The sequence below is a fragment of the Danio aesculapii genome, chromosome 3, assembly GCF_903798145.1.
Source record: "Danio aesculapii chromosome 3, fDanAes4.1, whole genome shotgun sequence".
In the NCBI taxonomy this organism is placed as follows: domain Eukaryota; kingdom Metazoa; phylum Chordata; class Actinopteri; order Cypriniformes; family Danionidae; genus Danio; species Danio aesculapii.
The window spans coordinates 28,407,291-28,432,058 of NC_079437.1; the positions used below are offsets into that span (position 1 = coordinate 28,407,291).

General features: G+C 35.4%; 1 protein-coding gene across 1 annotated transcript in view; it reads left to right on the plus strand.

The window, feature by feature from the left end:
• The window catches only part of cacna1ia (calcium voltage-gated channel subunit alpha1 Ia), a 284,961-nt gene that overhangs the window by 214,986 nt on the left and 45,207 nt on the right, over positions 1-24,768 (plus strand). The window contains exons 18-27 of the mRNA XM_056451129.1: positions 967-1,090; positions 1,280-1,348; positions 8,518-8,696; positions 8,887-9,013; positions 10,581-10,706; positions 10,969-11,058; positions 16,238-16,430; positions 19,850-20,001; positions 22,282-22,391; positions 24,383-24,516. Coding sequence (XP_056307104.1) covers positions 967-1,090; positions 1,280-1,348; positions 8,518-8,696; positions 8,887-9,013; positions 10,581-10,706; positions 10,969-11,058; positions 16,238-16,430; positions 19,850-20,001; positions 22,282-22,391; positions 24,383-24,516 — 1,304 coding nt within the window. The remainder of the gene's footprint in view (positions 1-966; positions 1,091-1,279; positions 1,349-8,517; positions 8,697-8,886; positions 9,014-10,580; positions 10,707-10,968; positions 11,059-16,237; positions 16,431-19,849; positions 20,002-22,281; positions 22,392-24,382; positions 24,517-24,768) is intronic.

The following is a 24,768-nucleotide window of genomic DNA, read 5'->3' on the forward strand; positions in this document are numbered from 1 at the left end:
CCTCAAATTACAGCTGACACTCTGCAGGTGTTTAATTTCAAATCCATTGTGTTGGTGTATAGAGACAAAAATGTTAGAATTTGTGTTGATGTCCAAATATTTATGGACCTAACTGTATATATTTATTATGAATATGTCAAACACACACATTCATAGAAACAAAACTATAAAAAACAATTTTGTTACATATATATTATTTATATTTATTTATATGTATGTATTTCCCAATGTTGTGTTGGGAAGGGCTTCCGCTGTGTAAAACATGTGCTGAATAAGTTGGCAGTTCATTCCACTATGGCAACCACAGATTCATTAAGGGACTAAGCCCGAAAAGAAAATGAATTAATGAATAAATTTATGCATAATTTGTATCATATACACATATATTTTAGATGTAAATATAAGAAAACATTCTCAACGCATGTGTATGTTAATGTATACATAATAAATATACACAGTACACATACTTAAATTGTCAAAACAAACTTTTATTTTGGATTCACTTAATCGTGATTCATTTTTGCCCATCACTAATTATATTATTCATAATTGATAATTATCTCCAAAATCCTCTCCAAATGTTATGATAATGTCTTTGTACTTAATTAAAATAGAGATGCTGATATTTAATATTCCCTTCATACAAACACTTATGAGTATGGCCATTTGTTGTTTTGGCTTGTTGTCATTCTCTCTGTTTTTCCCTCCTAATTTATTAACTGCCCTGCAAAATATATCAAAAGTCATCAGAAATTCTGCTCTCATGTTCAGAACGTTTTGTAGCCTATACTGTATGCCAATTATTCAGAATGGTTCTACGATGGTTTGGATGCTCTCTATGTAGGCATCAAGGCAGCTCACTAGATTTTTGGAACTAAGCCATGATTTACTCCTACTCTGCTAGACTTTTTCATCTAGTTTGTGTCTGTATTTGTCTCTCTTCCTGACCTCCACCTTTCCCTCCAGGTTCAGGTTGTTGTGTCAGTCCATCATAGCCCACAAGCTCTTTGACTATGTGGTGCTGGCCTTCATCTTCTCAAACTGCATCACTGTGGCTCTGGAGAGACCCAAGATCCTTCAGGGTAGCCTGGTAAGATTGAGGCCGAATGATCTTTGAGGTAGTGGTTTAACCTGTTGATTTACTCATTGATTATTTCCAGTTTTCCTCGAGCAGATATCCTCACAGCATTGACAACATTCTAGTTATTTCTTTCTATGGTGTTTTCTCTTTTTCTAATTGTTCTTTTTTGCTATTTCTCTCTTTTTCCTCCCTCTGCAGGAGAGGCTTTTCCTCACCGTGTCCAATTACATTTTCACAGCCATATTTGTGGGGGAGATGACGCTCAAGGTAAATATTTACATTCTCTACATGGTATACTGTATTGTGTTGATTTCAGGACTGCCTTGAATGTTTTTTCTTCACTCTTTAATTGCTGTCGTACTTCTAATATGTGGTGAAAAACAGAAGGAAATTAACATATTATTTCCACTACTATTTCAGTATTTAGAGATGTTTTCCTGTTTTCCCCATGCATGTTTTAGCAGTTTGAATTCTACAGGAATATAATCCATTTAGTTATGCATATGACATCCAAAAAAAGCACCATTGAAAATGGTTTTATTTTGCATCTTTCTAATTTAAACAATTTCACAATTACAAGTCATTTGATCAAAAAGAGAATGTAGTCTATATCACCACTATACTGATACTTTACGCTGTTAAAAAGAATTAGTTGCCTTATTATTTTTAGTTGAATCAAATAAACTTTTCTAGTCATCTCAACTTACGCTTACTGGCCACTTTATTAGGTACACCTGTCAAACTGCTCAAATCAAATTTCTAATTAGCCATTCACATGGCAGCAACTCAGTACATTTAGGTGTGTAGACATGGTCAAGACAATCTGCTGCAGTTCAAATCGAGCATCAGAATGGGGAAGAAAGGTGATTTAAGTGACTTTGAACTTGGCTTGGTTGTTGGTGCTAGACGGGCTGGTTTATTTCAGAAACTGTTGATCTACTGGGATTTTCACGCGCAACCATTTCTAGGGTTTTTACTGAGAGTTGTCTGAAAAAAGAAAATATCCAGTGAGCGGCGCAAATACCTTGTTGATGTCAGAGGAGAACGGCCAGACTAGTTCAAGCTGATAGAAAGGCAACAGTAACTCAAATAACCACTCGTTACAACCGAGGTATGAAGAAGAGCATCTCTGAATGCACAACACGTCCAACCTTGAGGCGGATGGGCTACAGCAGCAGAAGCCCACACCGGGTGCCACTCCTGTCAGCTAAGAACAGATAAAACTGAGGCTACAATTCACACAGGCTCACCAACTTGGACAATAGAAGATTGGAAAAAATGTTGCGTGGTCTGATGAGTCTCGATTTCTGCTGTGACATTCAGATGGTAGAGTCCGAACTTGGCATCAACAACATGAAAGCATGGATCCATTCTGCCTTGTATCAAGGTTCAGGCTGGTGGTGGTGGTGTAATGGTGTAGGAGATATTTTCTTGGCACATTTTGGGCCCATTAGTACCAATAGAGTATCATGCCAAAGCCAGGGGAGTGTACAGTATATCATTACAACTGACTAAAATTTTAGCTAAACTTTGCATAACTTAAAAAATGTAGTTGAAACCTGATTAACTTATTAAAGTAAGACAGTGAAAAACATAAAAACGTTTGTAGTCATTGTATCACTTCTTACAGTGCAGTAACATCCAAACTATTTAGTTTGTATTTAAAATGTGTGTGTGTATGTATATGTATAGATATGATTATTTATTTTAGATATATATGTTTATGTGTGTGTGTGTGTGTGTGTATGTATATATATATTTATATATATATATATATATATATATATATATATATATATATATTTATTTATTTATTTATTTATTTATTTATTTATTTATTTATATATATAACATACTGCATTGTTATATTACACTTTGATGGATACTGAACCAAATGACACTCACATAGTTTAGTTGGAAGATGCTTCTTAAAGCTACAGTCACACTAGAGTTTGAGCATGCAAAATTATGTCGTACGGTGCTGCAAAACAATTAAACAAGATGATTAGACATTAAAAAAAAACGAGCGATTACTCCATGTTTAAAATTTTTGTACTATGAGGTCATGTTTTGATCATCTTTTGGTCTCACATGATGAATTTAGCAGGTCAGAGTTTACGTAGCTTGATCTTTGCAATGCAGCAAACTGTGAAACTTGTCACACAAACTTGTGTTTTCAGTCTGTCACATTCGCATTCATTTGAATGTAAGTCTATGGGGCAAAAAGTGCAGCGTGACTGTGGCTTAAGACTGTGGTCGTTGGATGTGTAATTAGTTAAATGCTAAATATCTTCTAGAAGATGAAACCGAGTGTGTGTATCTCTAATCCAACTCACATTTCATCATCTTCCTTTTACTCTCTCTCTCTCGGTCTCACTTTCTCCTCTGGACCCTTTGAGAGTAGTGTATTGCGCTTGCTGGGTCTCTCATGACAAGCAATTAAGCAGTGATATTAATTAGAGGCAGTTTCCTGTTTCAGATGCAGTCAATCTCAAAGGCTAGCCCATCTATTCAGCCGCAAGCCCTTGACACTTGTAGGTTATCAATTATGTAACTTAATCAATTATTAAGAAATGGAACAAACAAGAGATAGAGCTGTCAAGAGCAGCACTACATCCTTGTAGTCTCAGGAGATGTCCGCAAGTGGATCTGAATGATGTATTTTACTTTTTCTAATTTATTTAAAGTAATTGTGCTATATCTTTATTATTTATTCCATTTGTTTATATATATTTTCCACTGAACTAATTGTCCTTTGTAGGGTTGTGGCTTTATTTTACTTTATTTTATTTTATTCTATCCATAAATCCATGGATAATTGTTCTATGTCTTTATATTTTATTTCATCCATCCATCTATTTTATTTTATTGTGTACATAGATTCATGGATATTTTTTTTATTTAATTTATTTAAATTTAATTTAATTTAATTTTTTTTTTTGTTTAATTTATCGATAGATTCATGGATAATCTAGTTTTTTTATTTTATCCATAGATCCATGGATAATTATTACATTTTTTTATTTTATTTTATCCATAGATCCATGGATAATTATTAATTTTTTTATTTTATTTTATCCATAGATCCATTAATTATTATTTTATTTTATTTTATCCATAGATCCATGAATTATTATTTTATTTTATCCATAGATCCATGAATTATTATTTTATTTTATCCATAGATCCATGGTTTTTATTTTATTTTATTTTATTTTTTTTATCCATAGATCCATGGGTAATTATTTTATTTTATTATGTTTTAACCATAGATCATTAGATATTTTATTTTATTTTATTTTATTTTATTTTATTTTATTTTATTTTATTTTATTTTATTTTATTTTATTTTATTTTATTTTATTTTATTTTATTTTATTCATAGATCCATGAATTATTGTTTTATTTAATTTTATCCATAGATTCATAAATAATTACTATATTTTATTTTGTCCATAGATCCATGGGTTTTTATTTTAATTTATTTTATCCATAGATCCATGGGTAATTATCTTATTTTATTATATTTTATCCATAGATCGTTAGATAATTCATTTTATTTTATTTTATTTTTAATAGCTAATCTTTAATTTACAGGCTGCTTGTATCTAGAATCCCTTATATATTTTATTTCATGCACAACAAGTATATAAAAATCACATTTCTTTAGATACTATATATCAGTGGTTCTCAATTCTGGTCCTCAGTCCCCACCGCCCTGCACATTTGTGTGTCTCTCTTATTTGACACACAATGATCAGTTCATGTATATCTCTGTTAATGAGGTGATGATCTGAATCAGGTGTGTTAAGTAAGGAAGACATACAGTACAAAATGTGCAGGGCAGGGGGGCCTGAGGACCGGAATTGAGAACCACTACTATATATTATTGTCACAATCTGAAATGTCAACTATCCATAAGCAGTCAACATGTAAGATGTTGCATATTTTTCACTGTGTCATTTTTAAAAGCACCACTGCAATGGAAGACATAAGTCAAACAATAATTCCACCTTTCTCTCTGGGACCAGAGAGTCAACAATTACAGTTCATCCTTGGGGAAGCAGATTCTGCTAGCTCCTGCAAAAATACACCTACCGGTATAGCATAGCCTAAGGGGCAACGGCTGATTTTACTGTCCCCAACCCACCTACACTCAACTAATAGGTGTTCTGCAAGCAGATCTGCTCTCAGTCAAAAAGCACCTCCTTAAATTGCTAGCGCAAGTGTCACATTACAGTACAGTACCTGCTATACATCACTGATTTATTATTGGCTTTTTTTGGCAGTATTGTAAAGAAACTGTCAGACTAATACGGCCTAAATTGATCTCAAGAAAGAGCAGATGTGCGTCTCTGTAGAGCAACTCATTTCTTAAAAGTACATAATTCTCTCTGTGTAGCTCTGTTTTCTTGCTCCCTTTGCTCTTCTCACTTTTAGTCCTCAGCCAATGCTGACGTCAGTATGTGTGTGTGTGTATTTCTTTCCTGTCACTCGTCTTGTTAGTGTCACAAGAATCTGCCTGAGAGGCCTAAGGCTCAGGTCACCTTGGAGCTTCAATGGATTTTGTATTTTCTTCACTTTTTCTGCCATTTTAGTTTCATGTTTTTTCCGTGTTTTTAAACCCCCGAGTCATATCTCAGCCATCAGCATTTCCTTAAGCACATCTGCATCTCGCCAATGACATAATGGTGGATGTTTAGATGTACTGTAAATTGTGCAGAGCTCTACAGGAAGCACTATTTTGGGGCTTGATTAAAAACAGTTGTCCTGATTTGGCTGTCTGTTTTTGCTCTTCAATACTTGTTTTGATCCCTTCCAGCAAATTCGTGTCTGCAAAATCACACAAGTAGGGATTGGAATCAGATTAAAGGCCTATTCACATCAAGGACTTTAACCATCTAGTTTTAAAAAGTCCTTCTAAATATAAAAGTATCGAGGAAGAGACTCTAACAATATTGTTGGAGTCACTTTTACAGGGATTGTTTTCAGCCAAAGTTTAAACAACTATCAAACTTCTTCATTGGTGAAGCCAAGCTAACTGTTGAAATCAAGAAGGAACGAAATTAAGCCGATTGTCATTTCATTGGATTTCTCAAATATTTACCAACTATATGGGTTGTCAGATATGAATGAATACTAAATAAATCCCTCTGTTGTGAGTTACAAGTACTGGTACTAATGCTGCTTTTTTATGGTTTGTTTGTTTGTTTGTTTGTTTGTTTGTTTGTTTGTTTGCATCACAAATTCCAGTTTTCTTTTGTGAAATGAGAGTTTGTACATCAGTTTTGGTGTATTCACATTGGCTTGGTGGGTGCCTAGCTTAAAATAGGGCTGCAAAACTTATCGAAGGGCATTTTCCTGTGCATTTTGTAAGTAAAGCCTGTTCTGTCATCAGCTGTAAGTCTCTAGCCCATGCTTTCAGATGACGCAGCATTTACTACAGAGTCATAGTTCACTGACAAGTTATGCAAAAATTGTATTCGATTCTAAAATCAAAGATTATCATTTTGGTATTTGACAGCTGGTTACATCGCTTTCTGATCTATGGCTTTTTATTGCTGCTACATCTGAAAGTTTGTGAAAATACCACATTTGATAACATGGGTTTACTCCAAACTGACTTCCAAACATCAGTCGAGTGTTTGAAATAAACCCTGTGAGAAGATTCTGTAGTCATGTGATTTATTAATCACTTTAAATCAATTAAAGCAGCTAAATAGGCTGTTGGATTTACAGAATGTCTTCTTTGCAGCACATTTGCAGTTTCAGTGTGAGGTATGCACCCCTGATGGCAATTACTGCTTTTGCTACTGTAAATCTTGACGCTGCGTCAAAACAGTCAAGTTGTCATTGCAAACCTCTTAACTGATTTGGTAGTCAAAAGTATGTCTAGTCAGACTATTCAGAGATGCCCAAAGTAGGGCCCCGGGCCAAAATTAGCCCACTGTAACTTTTGATTTGGCCCACCATCGCATTTGAGAAGAGAGTAAATATAATGGAGAAGTGCCTTTGGGGAGAGTGCCTTTAACACAGAGATTGTAATTTCTGAATTGATGTAACCTTTTTTGTTTGATTGCTGTGCTACAAAAAAAGCAAACTGAAATTTAAATTTAATTTGATAAAATATGAATACTGTCATTTAATGGATAGAGGACTATGCAGAACACATCAGCGAGAAAATCTAGGCAAAAACTAGTGGAATCCTGTTAAAAATTAGATTTAGTTTTTTACTGTAAGTTTATTATGCAATATTAAAAAAAATCAATAAATACTGTATTAGTTAATATAAAGCAATGTTTTCTAGTCATTTTTTAATTTATTAAATAAATTAGGAAATTACCCACTACAACTATATTTACCTTTGGCCCACTAGCCTTAGTCTAGTTTGGTTTTTGGCCCTTCATAAGAAAAGGTTAGATGGACAACTTGACCGTTCTGAGCCAGACTGTTAAAGATTGTGATGCACATCTCACAGAAATACCCTTGAAGTGTTTCCAGTTTTGTGTGCTCTAAGCATCAGAGGTTGACTGAAGACTGAAGCCGAGACTTCAGAGTGTACACTTATAATACACAGAATGTTCTTGTGTGATGATAAGGACGCTATTATAGTTATCATATATCATTATAGTAATAGTGGTGTGATAAAGCCTTAAAAAGAATATTAGAAGACAAAACGGTCTCTTACAAAGAACAACTAAGAACATGCACCATTACGCACAGGAGGGGTTGCGTAAATGCAAGACTCCATGTAATTTCCTACAGGAACAGTTCATTTAAAATGAAAATTATGTAATTTATTCATCCTCCACTTGTTCCAACCTTTTTTTGTATGTTTCTTTCTTCTGTTGAACACAAAAGAAGTTATTTTGAAGAATGTTGGAAACCATTAACATCCTTCCTAGATGGCAATGGCTAGCAGTTTCTACAATTCTTTAAAATATCTTGTTTTCTGTTCAACAGAAGTAGGAATCTCATAAATATTAGGAAACACTTGATGTTTACTCCAGTTTATTACTGGGCTCATTTTTTATTTAAATCCGCCTGGTTCAGCCATGGTAAGGCAGTAGTTTCTTGTCTATTATGCCAGAATAAGAGTATAGTTCCTAGCAATACTGGCCTAGAAAATAGTACCTTTTTATGTTTTATTAACACCAAAGTGTAGAGCTTTAAATAGGAAAATTATCAAAATTCTTTTTGGAAATTTTTGAACTAAAATGCTAATGGTCTAATCCATTTAAATGAATTATGCTAAGCTAAAAGGGACCCCGCCAGAACAAGAAATCGACTCAGTGGGTCTAGGAGAGTTTTAAAATTAGCATTTTATTTTTGTGTTCCTTTAACAAAAGTTTCAATCTGAAAACATGAGGCCACAGAACACTAAAAATACACAATAATTTCCCATGCCTAATTGTTCTTTTACCTGTTTATTCTAGGTGGTGTCTATGGGGTTGTATCTTGGAGAGCAGGCTTACTTACGCAGCAGCTGGAATATTTTGGATGGTTTCCTGGTGTTTGTGTCTTTGATTGATATCGTGGTGTCAATGGCAGGCGGGGCTAAGATCCTGGGGGTGCTCAGGGTCCTCAGGCTTCTTCGCACACTGCGCCCCCTCAGGTACTACAAGCATTCATGTTGTTTCGTCTGTGCTTGGTTTATAAGTCTACAGTATTCAATTCAATTTAAATTTTATTTCTCACATACGAAGTTATACACAGTATGATATGCAGTCATACAGACATCAAAAACAAAATAGTAGCAACAATCAAAAATATTAATTTTAACTTTTTTTCTCTCTTTTTGACAGGGTTATCAGTCGAGCTCCTGGTCTCAAACTAGTCGTGGAGACTTTGATCACCTCTCTCAAGCCTATTGGAAACATAGTTCTCATCTGCTGTGCCTTTTTCATTATTTTTGGGATCCTGGGAGTCCAGGTAAAGAATAAGGACTCGATGAAACGTGCTTATTCAAACTGATGGCTCGTTTGCATTTTAAAAGATTTTTATGAAACTTGCAACAGTAATCTTCGTGTTTTTATTTATTTATTATCTTCAAAATGGATAAACAATAACAACACTATGGTAGTTAGATGTATTTTTTATGTAATATGTTAAATGCATTAAATGCACAAACATGCATTAGCTTACAAAAAAATTGGGTAAGAAATAACACCAATTCAGGTCAATTAAACCGATGGAGTAAAAAACAGATTTAAAGCATTTTTCTATTTGTACTCATCATAGAATTATGGTTTCCACCATAATATGAAGCAACACAGCAGTTTTTAACATTGATCAAATTAATAATAAACATTGAAGTACCAAATATATGTTTCTAAGATTGTCATCACATAAATAAATTTAATGGTAAAATATTTAAAAATAAACAATTTTCATTATGATTGGAAAATGTCATAGTGTTGCAGTTTTTACTGTATTGTTTAATACAATACATGCAGCAAAAGAGACTAGAATGCAGCAAGTAAATATATGCAGCAAATAAATAAAAGAGATCAATGCAGTCCAAATGAGCAAAAGAGACTCTTTTCAAAATATTTTTTTTAAATAAACAAGTTAATATTGAGAAAATTCAAGTTTTAAAACAGGGACCCTTTTAAAAAATATTTTTTTTCCATATTTATTTACTTATGTACATCTAAACTGCCATTTTTGCAACATAATGCCATAACTTGTATGTCAAATTTTAACTTTGCTTATATAATATCAGATCTTTATATTGGTGTCTTTTCTTGCCTAGACCACATATTGAGCCATGATCAGCTATTTTTTTAGCTATTTTTTTTTCTATTTATTTATTTTTTCTATTTTTTCTTCTTTTTTTTTTGCTTTTTTTTTATATATATTTTTCTATTTTCATTTTTTTTTTTCTATTTCTATTTTTTCTATTTTTAATTTTTTATTAATTTTTTTATTTATTTTTATTTTATTTTTATTTTTTTCTATTATTGTTTTATTTATTTATTTATTTATTTATTTTTTAAATATATTTATTATCTGTTTTTGTTCTGTCTCTGTTATCCTGTCGCACTGTAGAAGCTCTGTCATGAAAACAAATTCCTCGTATGTGTGTACCTGGCAATAAAGCTCTTTCTGATTCTGATTCTGATCATCACTTTTCTTTCAAAAAACAAAAATAATACTAATAATCGATGTTGGCCTACTGATGGGTCTAATGGCTTTTGTCTTTTTGATGTTTTCTCCTTAATCTCTCCTTCTTTATCTCCCTATCACCATTGCTTTTTTTATTTATTTTTTTGCTTTTTTTATTCTTTGTCTAATATTAGTTCTTATTCGTTTTTAGTGCCATATATTGTTCTTCTCTTCATATAGAATGTTTTCATATTTTCCCCTGGTCTTCTTTCATAACACCCTTTTTCTTTCAAATATCCCACCGTACTCTGACAGTTTTATTAAAGAGATGCTGGAGACATGTGGCGTTGAGTGACATGAAGTGTGTGCCATTTTTCTTTTGCCTCAACAGCTTTTCAAAGGCAAGTTCTACTACTGCTTGGGCCTGGATGTCAAAAACATCACCAACAAGTCTGACTGCCTCTTGGCCAATTATAAGTGGGTCCATCACAAGTACAACTTTGACAACTTGGGGCAGGTTGGTTTGTTTTGTGACCAGGTTCGTCAAACTGTGTGACAGATTCACAAAATACCAAATGCTGAGCCAATACTTTGTTATGTTTGATCATCTGTTATCTGTGTCTTTTATATGTCAGAAGTGGTTCTGTGTGTTCCATGTTGTTGTCTATCTGTTCATGCACCTATTTGTCTTCCAGCCTCTATGTTTTTGTTTGTCTTGTTTGTCTTTGTATCTGCGTGTCCTTGTAGGTGCTCATATGAACGTGTTTATGTCTTTCCAGGCTCTGATGTCCTTGTTTGTACTGGCTTCGAAGGACGGTTGGGTCAATATCATGTATCATGGTCTGGATGCTGTGGCAGTGGACCAACAGGTAATATTTTCTTCATGTAACATGTTTGCTTGTGTCACCATCCTGTTAATACTAATTTGGTGAATGAAAATGTAGTCTTTTGGTGTCATATTGTCATAAATAATTGCATATAAATGTCATTGATGAGCCATCAGTGCACATCTTCTTGTATTTGGAAAAATTATTCCAAAACAAGCATTGTTAAGTGTGATGTCACGCGAAGCAGCTTCCGGGTCTAAGCGCTCTATCAAACGATATGGGGAGACTCAACAAATGGTAATAATAAACGTTTATAAAGTGATGTAATACTTTCGAAAATCACAATCACTATTTATATATCCATGCCTAAAATCCGATGACCAGAAAGTAATTAATTTTTTATAAATTGTTAAAATATTGGTTGTCTGTGAAGCAGCAAGTCTAGATACTGTAGTGTACACCATGATTTGATAAAAAAATTCACTTTAATGTGTGATATAACTAAAACGTGGTCATAAACTAAAATTTTCTCAATTTAAATGAGTAGCGGCTTGGACCCGGAAACAGTATTTCATACGTCACTGATACTTCACCACTTAACAAGTGGATGGCTACCCAAAATTGTGATAAAAGTTAGTAACATAAGGTAAAACCTATATCATTAAATTTGCAACACAAGCTCATTGCGCAAAACGTTCTCTCGTATACATTTCCGGAGAGCGCAAATTATGTAGCCAGCTTTTTTGCTGTTACCAGTTTGTCCAGTAGCTTGTCATGTTCGTCGGCAGACTTAAGGCGCATAGAGGAGTTGAGTCTGGCAAAGAACGATTCCCGAAAGCAGGTAAAACAAAAACAGGCAACAAAATAAATAGTAAATAACAGGCTGAGAAAAAGTGGAAAAAATCAGGCTGCTCCGAGGGCTTTCTTTTCTGGATTGCTTTTAAAAACACTATTGGTTGGGTTTAGGAAAGAGAATGGGTGGGGGGATCGGTCCGTCAGTTAGTCAGTCAGTCAGTCGACAGCAGCCTATAGTGGATTTATGTGCGAACAACAGGTGCGAATGGCACTTTCAAGAGAAATGTAAGATCTGAAAATGCGTACTCTGTGACCTCTGAGGATTCGCGAAAACAAAAATTGCAATAAAACGTAGATCCTGGGAGGTATTTTGCGCTCTCCAGAAATGTATATAGGGGTACGTATCAATAATGAGTCTGCATAATAAATAATGGTTTGAACTTGAAACAAATTTTGTTTTTGTAAAACTAGTTAATTTAATTCATGATTATTTAATTTGTTTATTTTGATCTGTTATCATCATTGTGGGTAGATGAATTTGCTTATTATGACAAAATTAAAACCTGATTATTCTCTTGAAACACCGGACTTTTGTGTTTTAAATATATTGTTGATTGCTGTATTGTGTCTATTTATTGTTAACTTTTGAAGTAAATGAATATTAGATAAAGCAAGTTAAAATGCAAGTTAAATTGCACTGGAACCAACTGAAATAAGAAGAGTTTACGTTTTAACCATTATAAAAAATAAATTAAAGACAAGTAATATTTATATCTATAGCACCTTTCAAGAACAGGAGTTACAAAGTGATTAGCCTGTACGATAAAATTGTAAAACGAAGCATAACATATATATGACAGTTAAAAAGCACATGAATAAATAACAATTAATTAAATTGTTAAATCTAAAAGAGGGCGACATGGTGGCGCAGTGGGTAGCACAGTTACCTCACAGCAAGAAGGTCGCTGGTTCGAGCCCCGGCTGGGTCAGTTGACATTTCTGTGTGCTGGGTTGCAGCTGGAAGGGCATCCCCTGTTTAAAAAATATTCTGGATAAGTTGGTGGTTCATTCCGCTGTGGCGACCCCTGATGAATAAAGTGACTAAGCCGAAGAAAATGAATGAATGAATTAAATATAAAAGCAACAGCTATATTTAAAACAATAATCATTGAATGCCATCTACAGTAATACATCAATTATTATTAAATAACACCGGGTTTATATCACTCTATAACCCAGATAACCTCAAAATTCAGCTTAAGTTACAACTAGTTCAGTAATTCCACATTAGTTCAGTAAACTTGTTTTAAAAACGGCATGCTATAGCAAAGGTACAACAAACATGCATTAATAACTCTATGTAAGATGTAATTTGTTTTCTGAATTACTTCTTTTCACACTTATTAAGTTTTAAACGGTCCCTGAACCAAACAAAAGTCACTTTCCATCGACTAAAATAAAGAGCTTTAAGGAATAAGCGCTCAACAGTGAATATTTAATCCTGAATACACACAATCAGCTTCATGAATACTAACAGGCTTTTGGCTCTGAAGCTGAAAAACAATGACTTTCAAGAGTCCTCGATTCAGAAAGCAGTGAGCCTGCATCGGTTGGGGACCAAGCACATAATGATAAAGTGGAGGAGTGCAGCCAGACCCTCTCCCTCTGGAAGAGCCCAGCATCTCTAGAGAGTCAAACACTGGGCGGAGGGAAAACGCATGGATTAAATGGCATGTGTAATTTCCCCACTGCATCATCTCTGTCACACCAGAGTCCACTGCAGGATGTAATCTATGTAGGGGAAGCAGATGGAAATGCGCAGGGTACCGTGTGCTTTCTCATCCCATGTTTTAGAATGAGCTCATTTAGACTTTGGCGTCTTTGTTTCGCTCCACGTTGCTGCTAAGCAACCAAGTACCAAAGTTCGCTTTACTATAATTTGACCAATTTCTCTCAAGCATATGAGGGTCTGTGTACTGATTTTTTACACAAGGCTGAGTTGATTGTCATGTTGAATTCAATTTTTGGAGACTCTGTTGTAACCTTTTATGTTGTTTTCATTGGAAAACAATTTTTACTATTATTCTTCATCATTCTGGTTTAAACTTTAACAAATAACTTGTCCTGCCTGGTTAGTTTCACAAAAATAATAGATGATGAAATAGCTTGCAGAGCTGAGGTGTGTTTGTTTGAAATTAGTTTATCAAAAACCATGGCTTTGCAATATTCACCTGGTGAACAAAAGGTGAAGATCCATAAAACCAAGCAGCAACAAAGAAATCCCTAGCCAATGCAGATCAAGACTCTAGCCTTTCGCAAAAACCCTGAACACCACAGCAAATGCAGAACAACACCCCATTGACCACCAAGATTGCTAAATACCTAGCAACACCCCAATGACCACATAAAAGACAATAGCAAGTACCTACAACACCTGAGAGAGCTGTGACTACCCTGAACATTGTAGTAAATGTCAGCAACACCCTAGTGACAGTATGTAACCATGACCAATTTGAACACCATACTAAATGTCTAGCAACAGCCTGACAACCACCCTAATTACCATAGCAAATGTCTAGCAATCGCTCAAAATTTGTGACCACTCTGATTGCCACAGCAAATGCCTACAGGAGCACCCTAGTGACCAACCTGACACTGTAGAAAATGCCTAGCAACACCCTAGTTACCAACCTGACACTTTAGAAAATGCCTAGCAACACCCTAGCAATTTGTTACCAGCCTGATCACCACACCAAATGCCTAGCAACACCTTAGTGAGTAGCTACCACCCTGAATACAATAGCAGATGCTCAGAAACACCCTGGTAATAAACCAAAACATCACCACAGATGGCCAGAAACACACTATCAAGTCATGATCCACTTGAATGCCACAGCAAATGCCTAGCAACACCCTTATGACCACCTTGAACATCACAGCAAATGCAGAACAACACCCAAGAACACTATTGCAAATGCCTACCAACACCCTAGTGACCACCTTAAAGACCATAGCAAATGCCCACACCACCTGAAGGAGTTGTGACCACCCTGAACACTGTAGTAAATGCTAATAACACCTTAGTAACAACATGTAACCATGACCAACTTTAATGGCATACTAAATGCCAAGCAACACCCAGCAACCACCCTAAATAGCATGGCAAATGTCTAGCAATCTCTAACAATTTATGACCACACTGATTGGCACTGCAAATGCATACAGCAGCACCCTAATCACCAACCTGGCACCATTGAAAATGCCTAGCAACACCCTAGCAATTTGTTACCAGCCTGATTGTCACATCAAATGCCAAGCAACACCCTAGTGAGTTGCTACCCCAACTGAATACAATATCATATGCCCAGAAACACCCTAGTAATAAACCAAAACCCCATCGTAGATTACCAGAAACACCCTATCAAATCATGACCCACGTGAATGCCACAACAAATGCCTAGCAGCACCCTTCTGACCACCCTGAACATTACAACAAATGCAGAACAACACCCCATTGACCACCAAGAACGCTATTGCAAATACCTAGCAACATCCTAGTGACTACCTAAAAGACCATAGCAAATGCCTACAACACACTAGGGAGCTGTGACTCTGAACACTGTAGTAAATGCTAGAAACACCCTAGTGACAATATGTAACCATGACCAACTTTAATGCCATACTAAATGTCTAGCAATCACAATTTGTGACCACTCTGATTGCCACAGCAAATGCCTACAGTATCACCCTAGTGACCAACCTAACACCGTAGAAATACCTAGCAACACCCTAGTTACCAACCTGACACTATAGAAAAGGCTTAGCAACACCCTAGCACTTTGTTACCAGCTACCACCCTGAATACAACAGCAGATGCCTAGAAACAACCTAGTAATTAACCAAAACCCATTGGAGATGACCAGAAACACCCTATCAAGTCCTGACCCAGTAGAATCCCTCAGCACCACTCTAAACACCCCAGAAAATGTCTAGCAACACCCTGGTAATTTGTTAGCACACTAATTGCCACACCAACTGCCTAGCAACACCCTAGAAATCCGTTACCAGCCCTATTTTCATGACAAATGCCTAGTAAAACCCTAGTGAGTTGCTATCACCCAGAAAAACCCTAGTAACAAAGTAAAACACCAATGCAGATGACCAGAAATGCCCTATCAAGTCATGATCTACTTAAATGTCACAGCAAATGTCTAAAACACTCTAGTGGCCTCCTTGAACGCCATATAATATACATACTGTGGCAACACCTTGGTAACAAACCACACATTATTGCAGATGACTAGAAACACCCTAGCAAGTCTTGGCTATAGTGACACCTTAGATAGTTTTGTATGTGCAAGCAGCATTAATGTTCTCTTCAAAAAATGTTGTTCTTAACTCTTTTACTTGTCTCTTTATTTATTAGCCCATAACCAACAACAACCCCTGGATGCTGCTGTACTTCATCTCGTTCCTCTTGATCGTCAGCTTCTTTGTGCTAAACATGTTCGTTGGAGTGGTGGTCGAGAACTTCCATAAATGCCGACAGCATCAGGAGGTAGAGGAGGCCAAGAGGAGGGAGGAGAAGAGACAGAGACGCATGGAGAAAAAGAGACGGAGTAAGTAGGAGTAAATCAATGAGGCCATAAAAATCGGTTGTGGAAACTGTTGTAAATCGGTTGAAAATGAACCAATTGCGACTGAATTGAAACACCTCCTCCTGTTTGGTTTATTATCATCTTTAGTTGGCTGTCTTCAGACCAAATTAATAGATGGCACGGTCAATCACAAAAAAAAAAAAGAAAGATAACACTTTGCAATAATGTTCTATTAAATAATGTTAGTTAATGTATTTATAACATGAAGAAACATTGAACAATACATTTATTATTGTATTTGTTCATCTTTGTCAATGTTACTTAATGAAATATCCCTGCTGGAAAAAAACAGCTTAAACCAGCCTAAGCTGGTTGGCTGGATTTAGCTGGTCGACCAGCCTGGTTTTAGAGGGGTTTTAGCCATTTACAGTTCCACTCATTTCCAGCCTGGTCTTAGCTGGTCAGGCTGGGAGATGACCAGCTAAAACCAGCTTGGCCAGCCTAGCCAGGTTGGGAGACCAGCCAAAGCCAGCTATGTCCAGCTCTAACCAGGCTGGTTTTAGCTGGTCATTTTCCCAGCCCGACTAGCTAAGACCAGGCTTGAAATGGCTGGAAGCAACTTGGAAATGGCCAAAACCCCTCTAAAACCAGGCTGGTCGACCTGATAAAACTAGGCAACCAGCTTTGACAGGTTTAATACAAGAACCGCTGGAAGTCGCTGGGGCGGGTTGACGGTCATGAGAAAAACAATAAGTAGGGGGGTGACAGTATAGGGGGGGGCGGGGGGAGTATGAGTCATCATACTCTTATGCATAACTTATTTCTTCAGACTCTCCATCATTCATTGCAATTTGTGTTTTTAATAGCTCCATAAATCGCCTTCTAGTCATTGTGACTATTCATTTATTATAACCACTAATTCAGTGAAATTGAAAGTAAAAGTCACTGGTGAGTAATTTTAAACATAAGCGGTGCATAAATACAAGCCTTTTTTTATAATGGGTAAATTTGACCCACACTGGCACTTATAGGTATAAATATCTATTTTTATCTAAACAATTTTTAATATCTGGGAATTGTAAATAAGGCAGTTTTAGTAAAAGTCAATGACTGGGAGGCTTGAATGTTTTGTTGAAGGTCTGTTGTGTACATTTGAATAACAGTGATGGGTAAAATTGACCCCATGGTGGTTCTAGTGTTAGGGTGTTTTTTTCAGCAGGTTAATATCCTTCATTGTTTGTTCTTGTTAACTCACGGTGATTAACTAATGTTAACAAGCACAAATTTGAATTTTATTAATGCATTAGTAAATGATTAATAAATGATGTACGAGTATTGTTAATTTTTAGCTCATGTTAGTAAAAGCATTAACAAATGAACTAACGAAACATTATTATAAAGTGTCACCCCTGAAAAGTTGTAACGAATTAATAAATACAATTACTGATGTTAGGCATGTCGATGTTAAGTCACAGTCCTACGAGCCTACAAGCCATACACATATAAGAACATGAATTCTATAGGGGAGGAAAGGAGGGGAAGTGAGAGTAAATGAAAAGAGATGATTTGATTTTCGCATAATATGCTGAACAACCAGTTTAATTCTCCAGACGTCTCATAATAGCATTAGCCAGATGGAGGAACTGTCCAGGTGTTCTGCTATGCGTCTTTCCTCCGAAGAAAAACAAGTCTAATTTTCAGACAAAAGAGTGCCATTTCATTTCACAAACCAATTTGAAATTATTTTGATAAATTATTATCTTGTTCCCGTTTTGTATATATAGAAAGATATAAGCAATCATTTAGTTAAAGAGATATTTCAACAAAAAATGAAAATGTACTCAATATCTACTCAAACTCAACTGGTTTCAAGCCTTGAGTTTTTATCTGTTAAATACAAAAGAAGTTATTTGAAAAAAGTTAGAAACCTGTAACCCAGGGCTATTCAATTGGCAGCCCGCGAGCCAAACCCGGCCCCTGAGGCAATTTGTTCCGGCCCTCTAAATAGTATGACCAAGACATCAATAATAAATTTAGTTCAGTCGAAAGACAGCCGCTATAGTTATGAAGTGACGTGCGTCTGTTCTATGCATCACAAGCTGCAGTTGTAGGCTGCGTAGAGCGTGAATCACCTGACATTAAGCGAATGAGTGGGGCGAGCAGTCGAAAACATTTGGATATGTTTGTAGAAAAGGCCTTTTGTACAATGCACTGATATTGTTAATAAGGATGCAATGATTAGCCGGTTTCACTATTAACCCCGCTTTTATTCATAAAAGGCTTCTCAACGCCGCATTTCTGTTGTATGGGAAAAAAAGCTGCTGCAACTAAACAAAGTTATGCCAATAAGCAAGCACATTGCATTTACTATAGCAACAAGCCAGTGACATATTGCATTTTTTCCGCAAGCAAGTACATTATTTCCAATGGAGACGTGTGCATATTGGGAGCGATGCACTCGCGGCCTGCAGGTGCACACAGTAATAATATTAATATTTTGTGCTGTATTTGGTTACTGAGCAGCAATAAACAACCCTTTACAATATGAGCAGTTTTCTTGTTATTTTCTAAACTAGTTGTATTTTACATTTAATAAATGCATATATGCATTATTAAATAATGGTGATAACTGTGAAACCATGATTATTCTTCAGCCTATAATCGTACAACCAAAATCTATAATTGTTGCATCCATAATTGTTACACAGTTCAAAACATAACATATGAATGCGTCTGAATGTACTGTAGTAGCAATACACTGATTTTGTGCCTTGAAATACAACATTTAGATATGCTTGTTAAAAAAAAGCCATATTTGTACAATGCATTGATGTTATGTAGTTACAAAATACAACATTTTAACGTTTTAATATAGAAAAATTAAACATGCGTGTCTTTGAGCACAAATTCAGCATATGGGCTCTTAAATGCTGTTGTGTCATCACTTATATTGCAAGTCATATCTCTCCGGCCCCTCATTTGGAATGGTTTTCATGAACTGGCCCCTATGACAAACTAATTGAATAGCCATGCTGTAACCGTTTACTTCCATAGCAGTAAAAACGAATACTATGGGAGTTAATGGTTACTGGTTTTCAGCATTTTTCTAAATAAATTCCTTTACTTTCTACAGTATAACAAAACTCAAACATGTTTGTGACAATTTTGGGTAGGTAAATCTTGCCAGAACTTTCATTTTTGGGTGAACTATCGCTTTAAATGACTAGTGTAAAGATTGTGGCTCTGTAAAAACACTGAAAAAGTCAAAAGAGTGTCTGCATCGACTCAAACCATGAGTTTGGGGGTGGGATTATGTGTTCATCTGCCATTTACAAATGAAGGATATTTGATTTACGTTTGTTGAATTTACACAATTCAGCTTTGTATACGTGTAGTCAAAATGTGCGCATGCTCTAATTCGATGTGCTGATTTCTCTCAGAGGCCCAGAAGTTGCCCTATTATGCCAGTTATAGTCATGTACGGCTGATGATCCACACCCTGTGCACCAGTCACTACCTGGACATCTTCATCACCTTCATCATCTGTGTGAACGTCGTCACTATGTCACTGGAGCACTACAGCCAGCCTCATGTAAGATTTTTTCACATCATGTTTCAACATTTTTTGGAATCAATCAAGCTTTCGAATGTTACGTTAGTTTTAGTTTTGATACTATTTTTAAATTTGCTCTGTATTTCAGTTTAGTTTTAGTTTGTACTATTAATGTTTATTTGTATTTTTTTTAAGTTAACTTTTTATATACTTCGTTTTAGTAATTCCAGTTTAGGAAAATTAAGACAACATGTCCAGTGTCGACCAAAGCAAAGTTTAATGTTTGCGTAGTTAATATAGACTAACCATGTGCCGTACACTTTTCGCTATTCAGCACACTCAAACCATCACTCCTCCGGCATTGAAAGTCACATAAGCATGTTTTTGTGAATATTCTCTGGTTGAATACCTATTGCACAGTCCAGATTTTGATTGATGTCTTTTGGACTAGTAGTTTTTGAGAAAAGATGAGATGTGTACGGAAGATGATAGGTATTAACAGTGTTCCGTACAGGGCTCATAACTTCAATTCAATGGCAAAAATGGACATTGCTAAAAGTCTTATTAAAAACCAACATTAAGAATACATTATTATTGTGTTTAAGTTGAAGTTAATTTTATACGTAATAACTTTTTATGAAAGCTTGAAATGATTTAACTTTACAATCATTTAATTTTATATCATGTTTATTTTATTACAGCATGACACTTTAAAATATGAAAACATTACATTCATGCAACTTAACGCTAACTTAACTGACATTTTATGAATATAAACATCATAACTGCACAAAGATTAACATTATAACTATTGTGCAAAGCTCAATCCTGTTAATAATAAAAAAATAAAATAATTGTTTGAACAAACACTCAATCTAAAACCATACAAATTCAACAAATAAAAGTAAAATTGATGATGAATTCTGACAAAACTATTCAAATTAAACATCATACTGTATATGTAGTTTTAAAACATGCCTAGATTATATGTTTTAGAAATTAAGAAAAGATAAAACGTGTTATGTTTATACAGTAAAGATTTTTTTATGAGCTTGACCAATGCTTTTGGATGTAAAAGTGCCATCTATTGTACATGTGTTTTCTAAATAGCCGCAGGTCAGATTTTTATGCTACAAAATGAGTTCTTATGAATACTGAAAATAAATAATAGATTTTTACTCAATATTTTAGGTTTGTTTTTCAGCGATTGAGGTTAGTTTTTGTGGTTATTTATTTATTTATTTATTTATTTTAGTTTTAAATTTTTATGTGATTTTTGTATTTTAATTCAGTTAGGAAAGAAGTTTTTTGACCAATAATTTTAGTCTTGGTTTTAGTTTTTACTTACTAAAATACTATAAGTTTGATTTGTGTGAGTCATGTTCTCAACATTAAGTAACAGTATTTTATTTGACATCATTTTTACTGTAGAAATAATTGTAAATCATGTATAATTATATGTAGCTAACCACAATTTACATCTTTACATCACAAGCCTTGTTATTTTCAGTAAGACTTTTTTGTTTAGAATGTGAAAATTTTCCCACATTCCTCTTGCCGATTTAAAGGGATAGTTTATCCAAAAATGAAAATTCCCTTAATTTTTTTTATTGTTGTTGAAAGCAAATATATATATATATATATGAAGAGTATGAAGAGTTTAGATGCAAAATTCTAAATGTAGTCTGAAATTTTATTCTAAAATTTATATTTTTATCAGGCTCCTATATGTAGGTTCAGTAATTTCACTTTTACCGAAAAGGATACATCCTTTTCATAACACATCATAAAACAAAAGAGGCTTAGAAAAATGTTCATTTTTGATGGAAATTTCATACAGCACTTAGAGGGTTTTGCATCTGAACTCTTCATATTTAGTATACTGAAGAGTTTTGAAAACCTGTAACCATTGAATTTTATAATATTTGTTTGTCTTACTATGGATGTCAATGGTTACAGTTTTCCCAAGATTCTTCAAAATATCTTCTTTTGTGTATAACAAGAAAAACATGCAAAATGGTTTGGAACACGTCAAGGCAGAATTTTCATTTTTGGATGAACTATCTCTTTAAGACTGGCCACTGAGAGTGCATGAATTTGAGAACAACTCGGATCTTAATATGACTTCATTCTCAATCTACCGGGCTTTATCTGAACATTCACAGAATACATGATATTATTATAGTGCTAATGTAAAAATGACAGTTTCGGCTGTCTCTATGAACCCGAGGCGAACGTCTTTTAATCATTCACACCTCTCTCGTTCTCTTCCTCTGTCTGTCTTGCTTCCTCTCCGTCTGTATGTTTCCTTCCCCTCAGTCTCTGGAGATCGCACTGAAGTACTGTAATTATTTCTTCACCAGCACCTTTGTGCTTGAGGCTGTCCTGAAGCTCATCGCGTTTGGCTTCCGACGTTTCTTCAAAGACAGGTATTCAGTTCATTCCCTTACTCGTCTTTCATCTGCTCACGTTTGCTCCACCGCAGAGCAACTGATAATTGATTTGACGAATTCATTAGATGTTGATTCCACCTGACCGAATCCTCTTAGTTTGTTCTCTGGAGTCACTGAAGGGTGTGTGATTGGCAAAATGTTGTCGCGTCTGCTGTTGCGTTTACGGCGGCAGATAGAAATGAAATTAGCACTGCGTGGTGTTAATAGAACAAAGCGCACATGACTACAGTGAACATGCTTATTTATCTCAAGGGTTTAATGGAGTCTTTCTCCTGTGTTTGTTTCCCTAATAGAACTGCAACTTGTCATTAAGCTGACTACAAGAGCGGTTCCTCTGGATTGTCATAAACTACATTTGAAAACGTTTGAAACACATTTGACCCTCTTTCCTCCTCACTACGTACATTTTTGTGTTGTGTGCACGGCTTGTAGAATTCTACAAGCGTAATGAAAATGTATCATAGAATTAAATCGACATTAATAAGGACATAATTACAGCTTTAAAATGTGTTACGCTTCTAGCTGAATTTGGTAATTTTAAATTCATATTATTTTTAAATATTAATTCAATGGCACAAACATCTTACCCTAACCTGCCTAGTTAACCTAATTAACCTAGTTAAGCCATTATATGTCACTTTAAGCTGTATAGAAGTGTCTTGAAAAATATCTAGTCAAATATTATTTACTGTCATCATGGCAAAGATAAAATAAATCAGTTATTAGTGGGGGGGGGGGGGTGATATTTTTGACTTCATCTGTATGTATTTAGTCACAAATGCAAGTAAAATGTTTGTGCTCCTGAAGTCTTTGAAAACAATGCCACATGATAAATACATTACAGACAGATGTGTATTTATGCTGGTGTGTACCTGCAATCTGCTGCTTCACAGTGTTGATAGAGTCATTTTGTACAATCTTCATAGTACATTCCATCAAAGGTGACAAAAATAAGACAAATATTGTTGTCCTGCTATAAACGTACATGGATTGTTCATTAAGTGTTATTTGGACAGACCTTACAGTGAGATATTTTACTAATAAAATCAGGATCCCACAGTAACGGTGCCAAAAGAACAGCACACTTTCATAATCCTGTTCTCTCTGTATCATCTCAGTAAATCTTGTATTAACTTTCATTCAAGCAAAAGCTCGTTTTATTACATTTTTGCATGCATAAGATCATTTTATGCATAAGTACAATAATTTCAGCCTTCTCTAACATTTCACTGGTTGCAAAGCTATTCTACTGTAGACAGGGAGAGTTTTGAAAAGAAAAAAATCACCAAATAGATCCAGATAAATGTAGAAGTAGCTTAATACTGACATGTATCAAGGTGCATCGAGCCAGCACAGGGTGTAAACATCCTGGCATTTTGTAGCTTTATTAGAATATATGGTATTGACCCATTTAAAAGAGTACAAAAAACACACTCACAAGCTCATGCCGCAGCGCACTTTGTCTTTTTTATTCACGCATATTCGGGTCTGACACCAGAAAGCTTTCAACAAGCTATTATTTATTGTCGTCGCTCTCTGTGCCTCTTAACTAGGTCACAATTACGAGCTGGATGGCAGAGGTGTGTGTGTTTATGTGTGTGTGTTTGCGCAGACAGGTGTGCGGTGGCTGGTTCTGGCACCGCAGATGTGGGCGACTGTGATTTGTATTGGGGTGTAAAAACGAGCCGTCCCTCGTCCTGCATTAGCGAATGAGGTCACCTATGCTGGATTGGCTCCTTAATTCTCCCTAATTAGGTGTTGTTAAGTGGTCCCCAGCAACAGTTCGGCTCCCAAGCTGCTTGTTTAACCAGACCGAGCTTCAAATGTTAATTTCACTAAAGTCACTTCTCTAGGGGCAATAAATGACCAGAGTGAAACGAAACTGGAGGGAAAGGTTGGATTCAGAGTGCGTGAAAGCTGAATTTGTAGCGTCACTGAGCAAATCTGTCCCTTGTGTGTTTGCGCAGGTGGAACCAGCTGGATTTGGCGATCGTACTGCTTTCTGTCATGGGCATCACGCTGGAGGAGATTGAGATCAGTGCAGCTCTGCCTATCAACCCCACCATAATACGTATCATGAGGGTCCTACGCATCGCACGTGGTTAGTTAATCTAATGCCACTTATCATATATGCTGCTAGACATTGAGCCCCTAAAAACATGTCTTTAAACAAGAACAGGACATGCGACTAAAAATAAAAAGTTTACATTGGTTAGAGAAAATGTGCAATACTCAGTGTGGAAGAGTAAATATAAACATTGTTAGTTAAAATGGGTCACATTTCTTAAAGGGACAGTTCACCCAAAATTGAAAATTGTCAGCATTTACTCGTCTTCCGCTTATTTCTAACCTG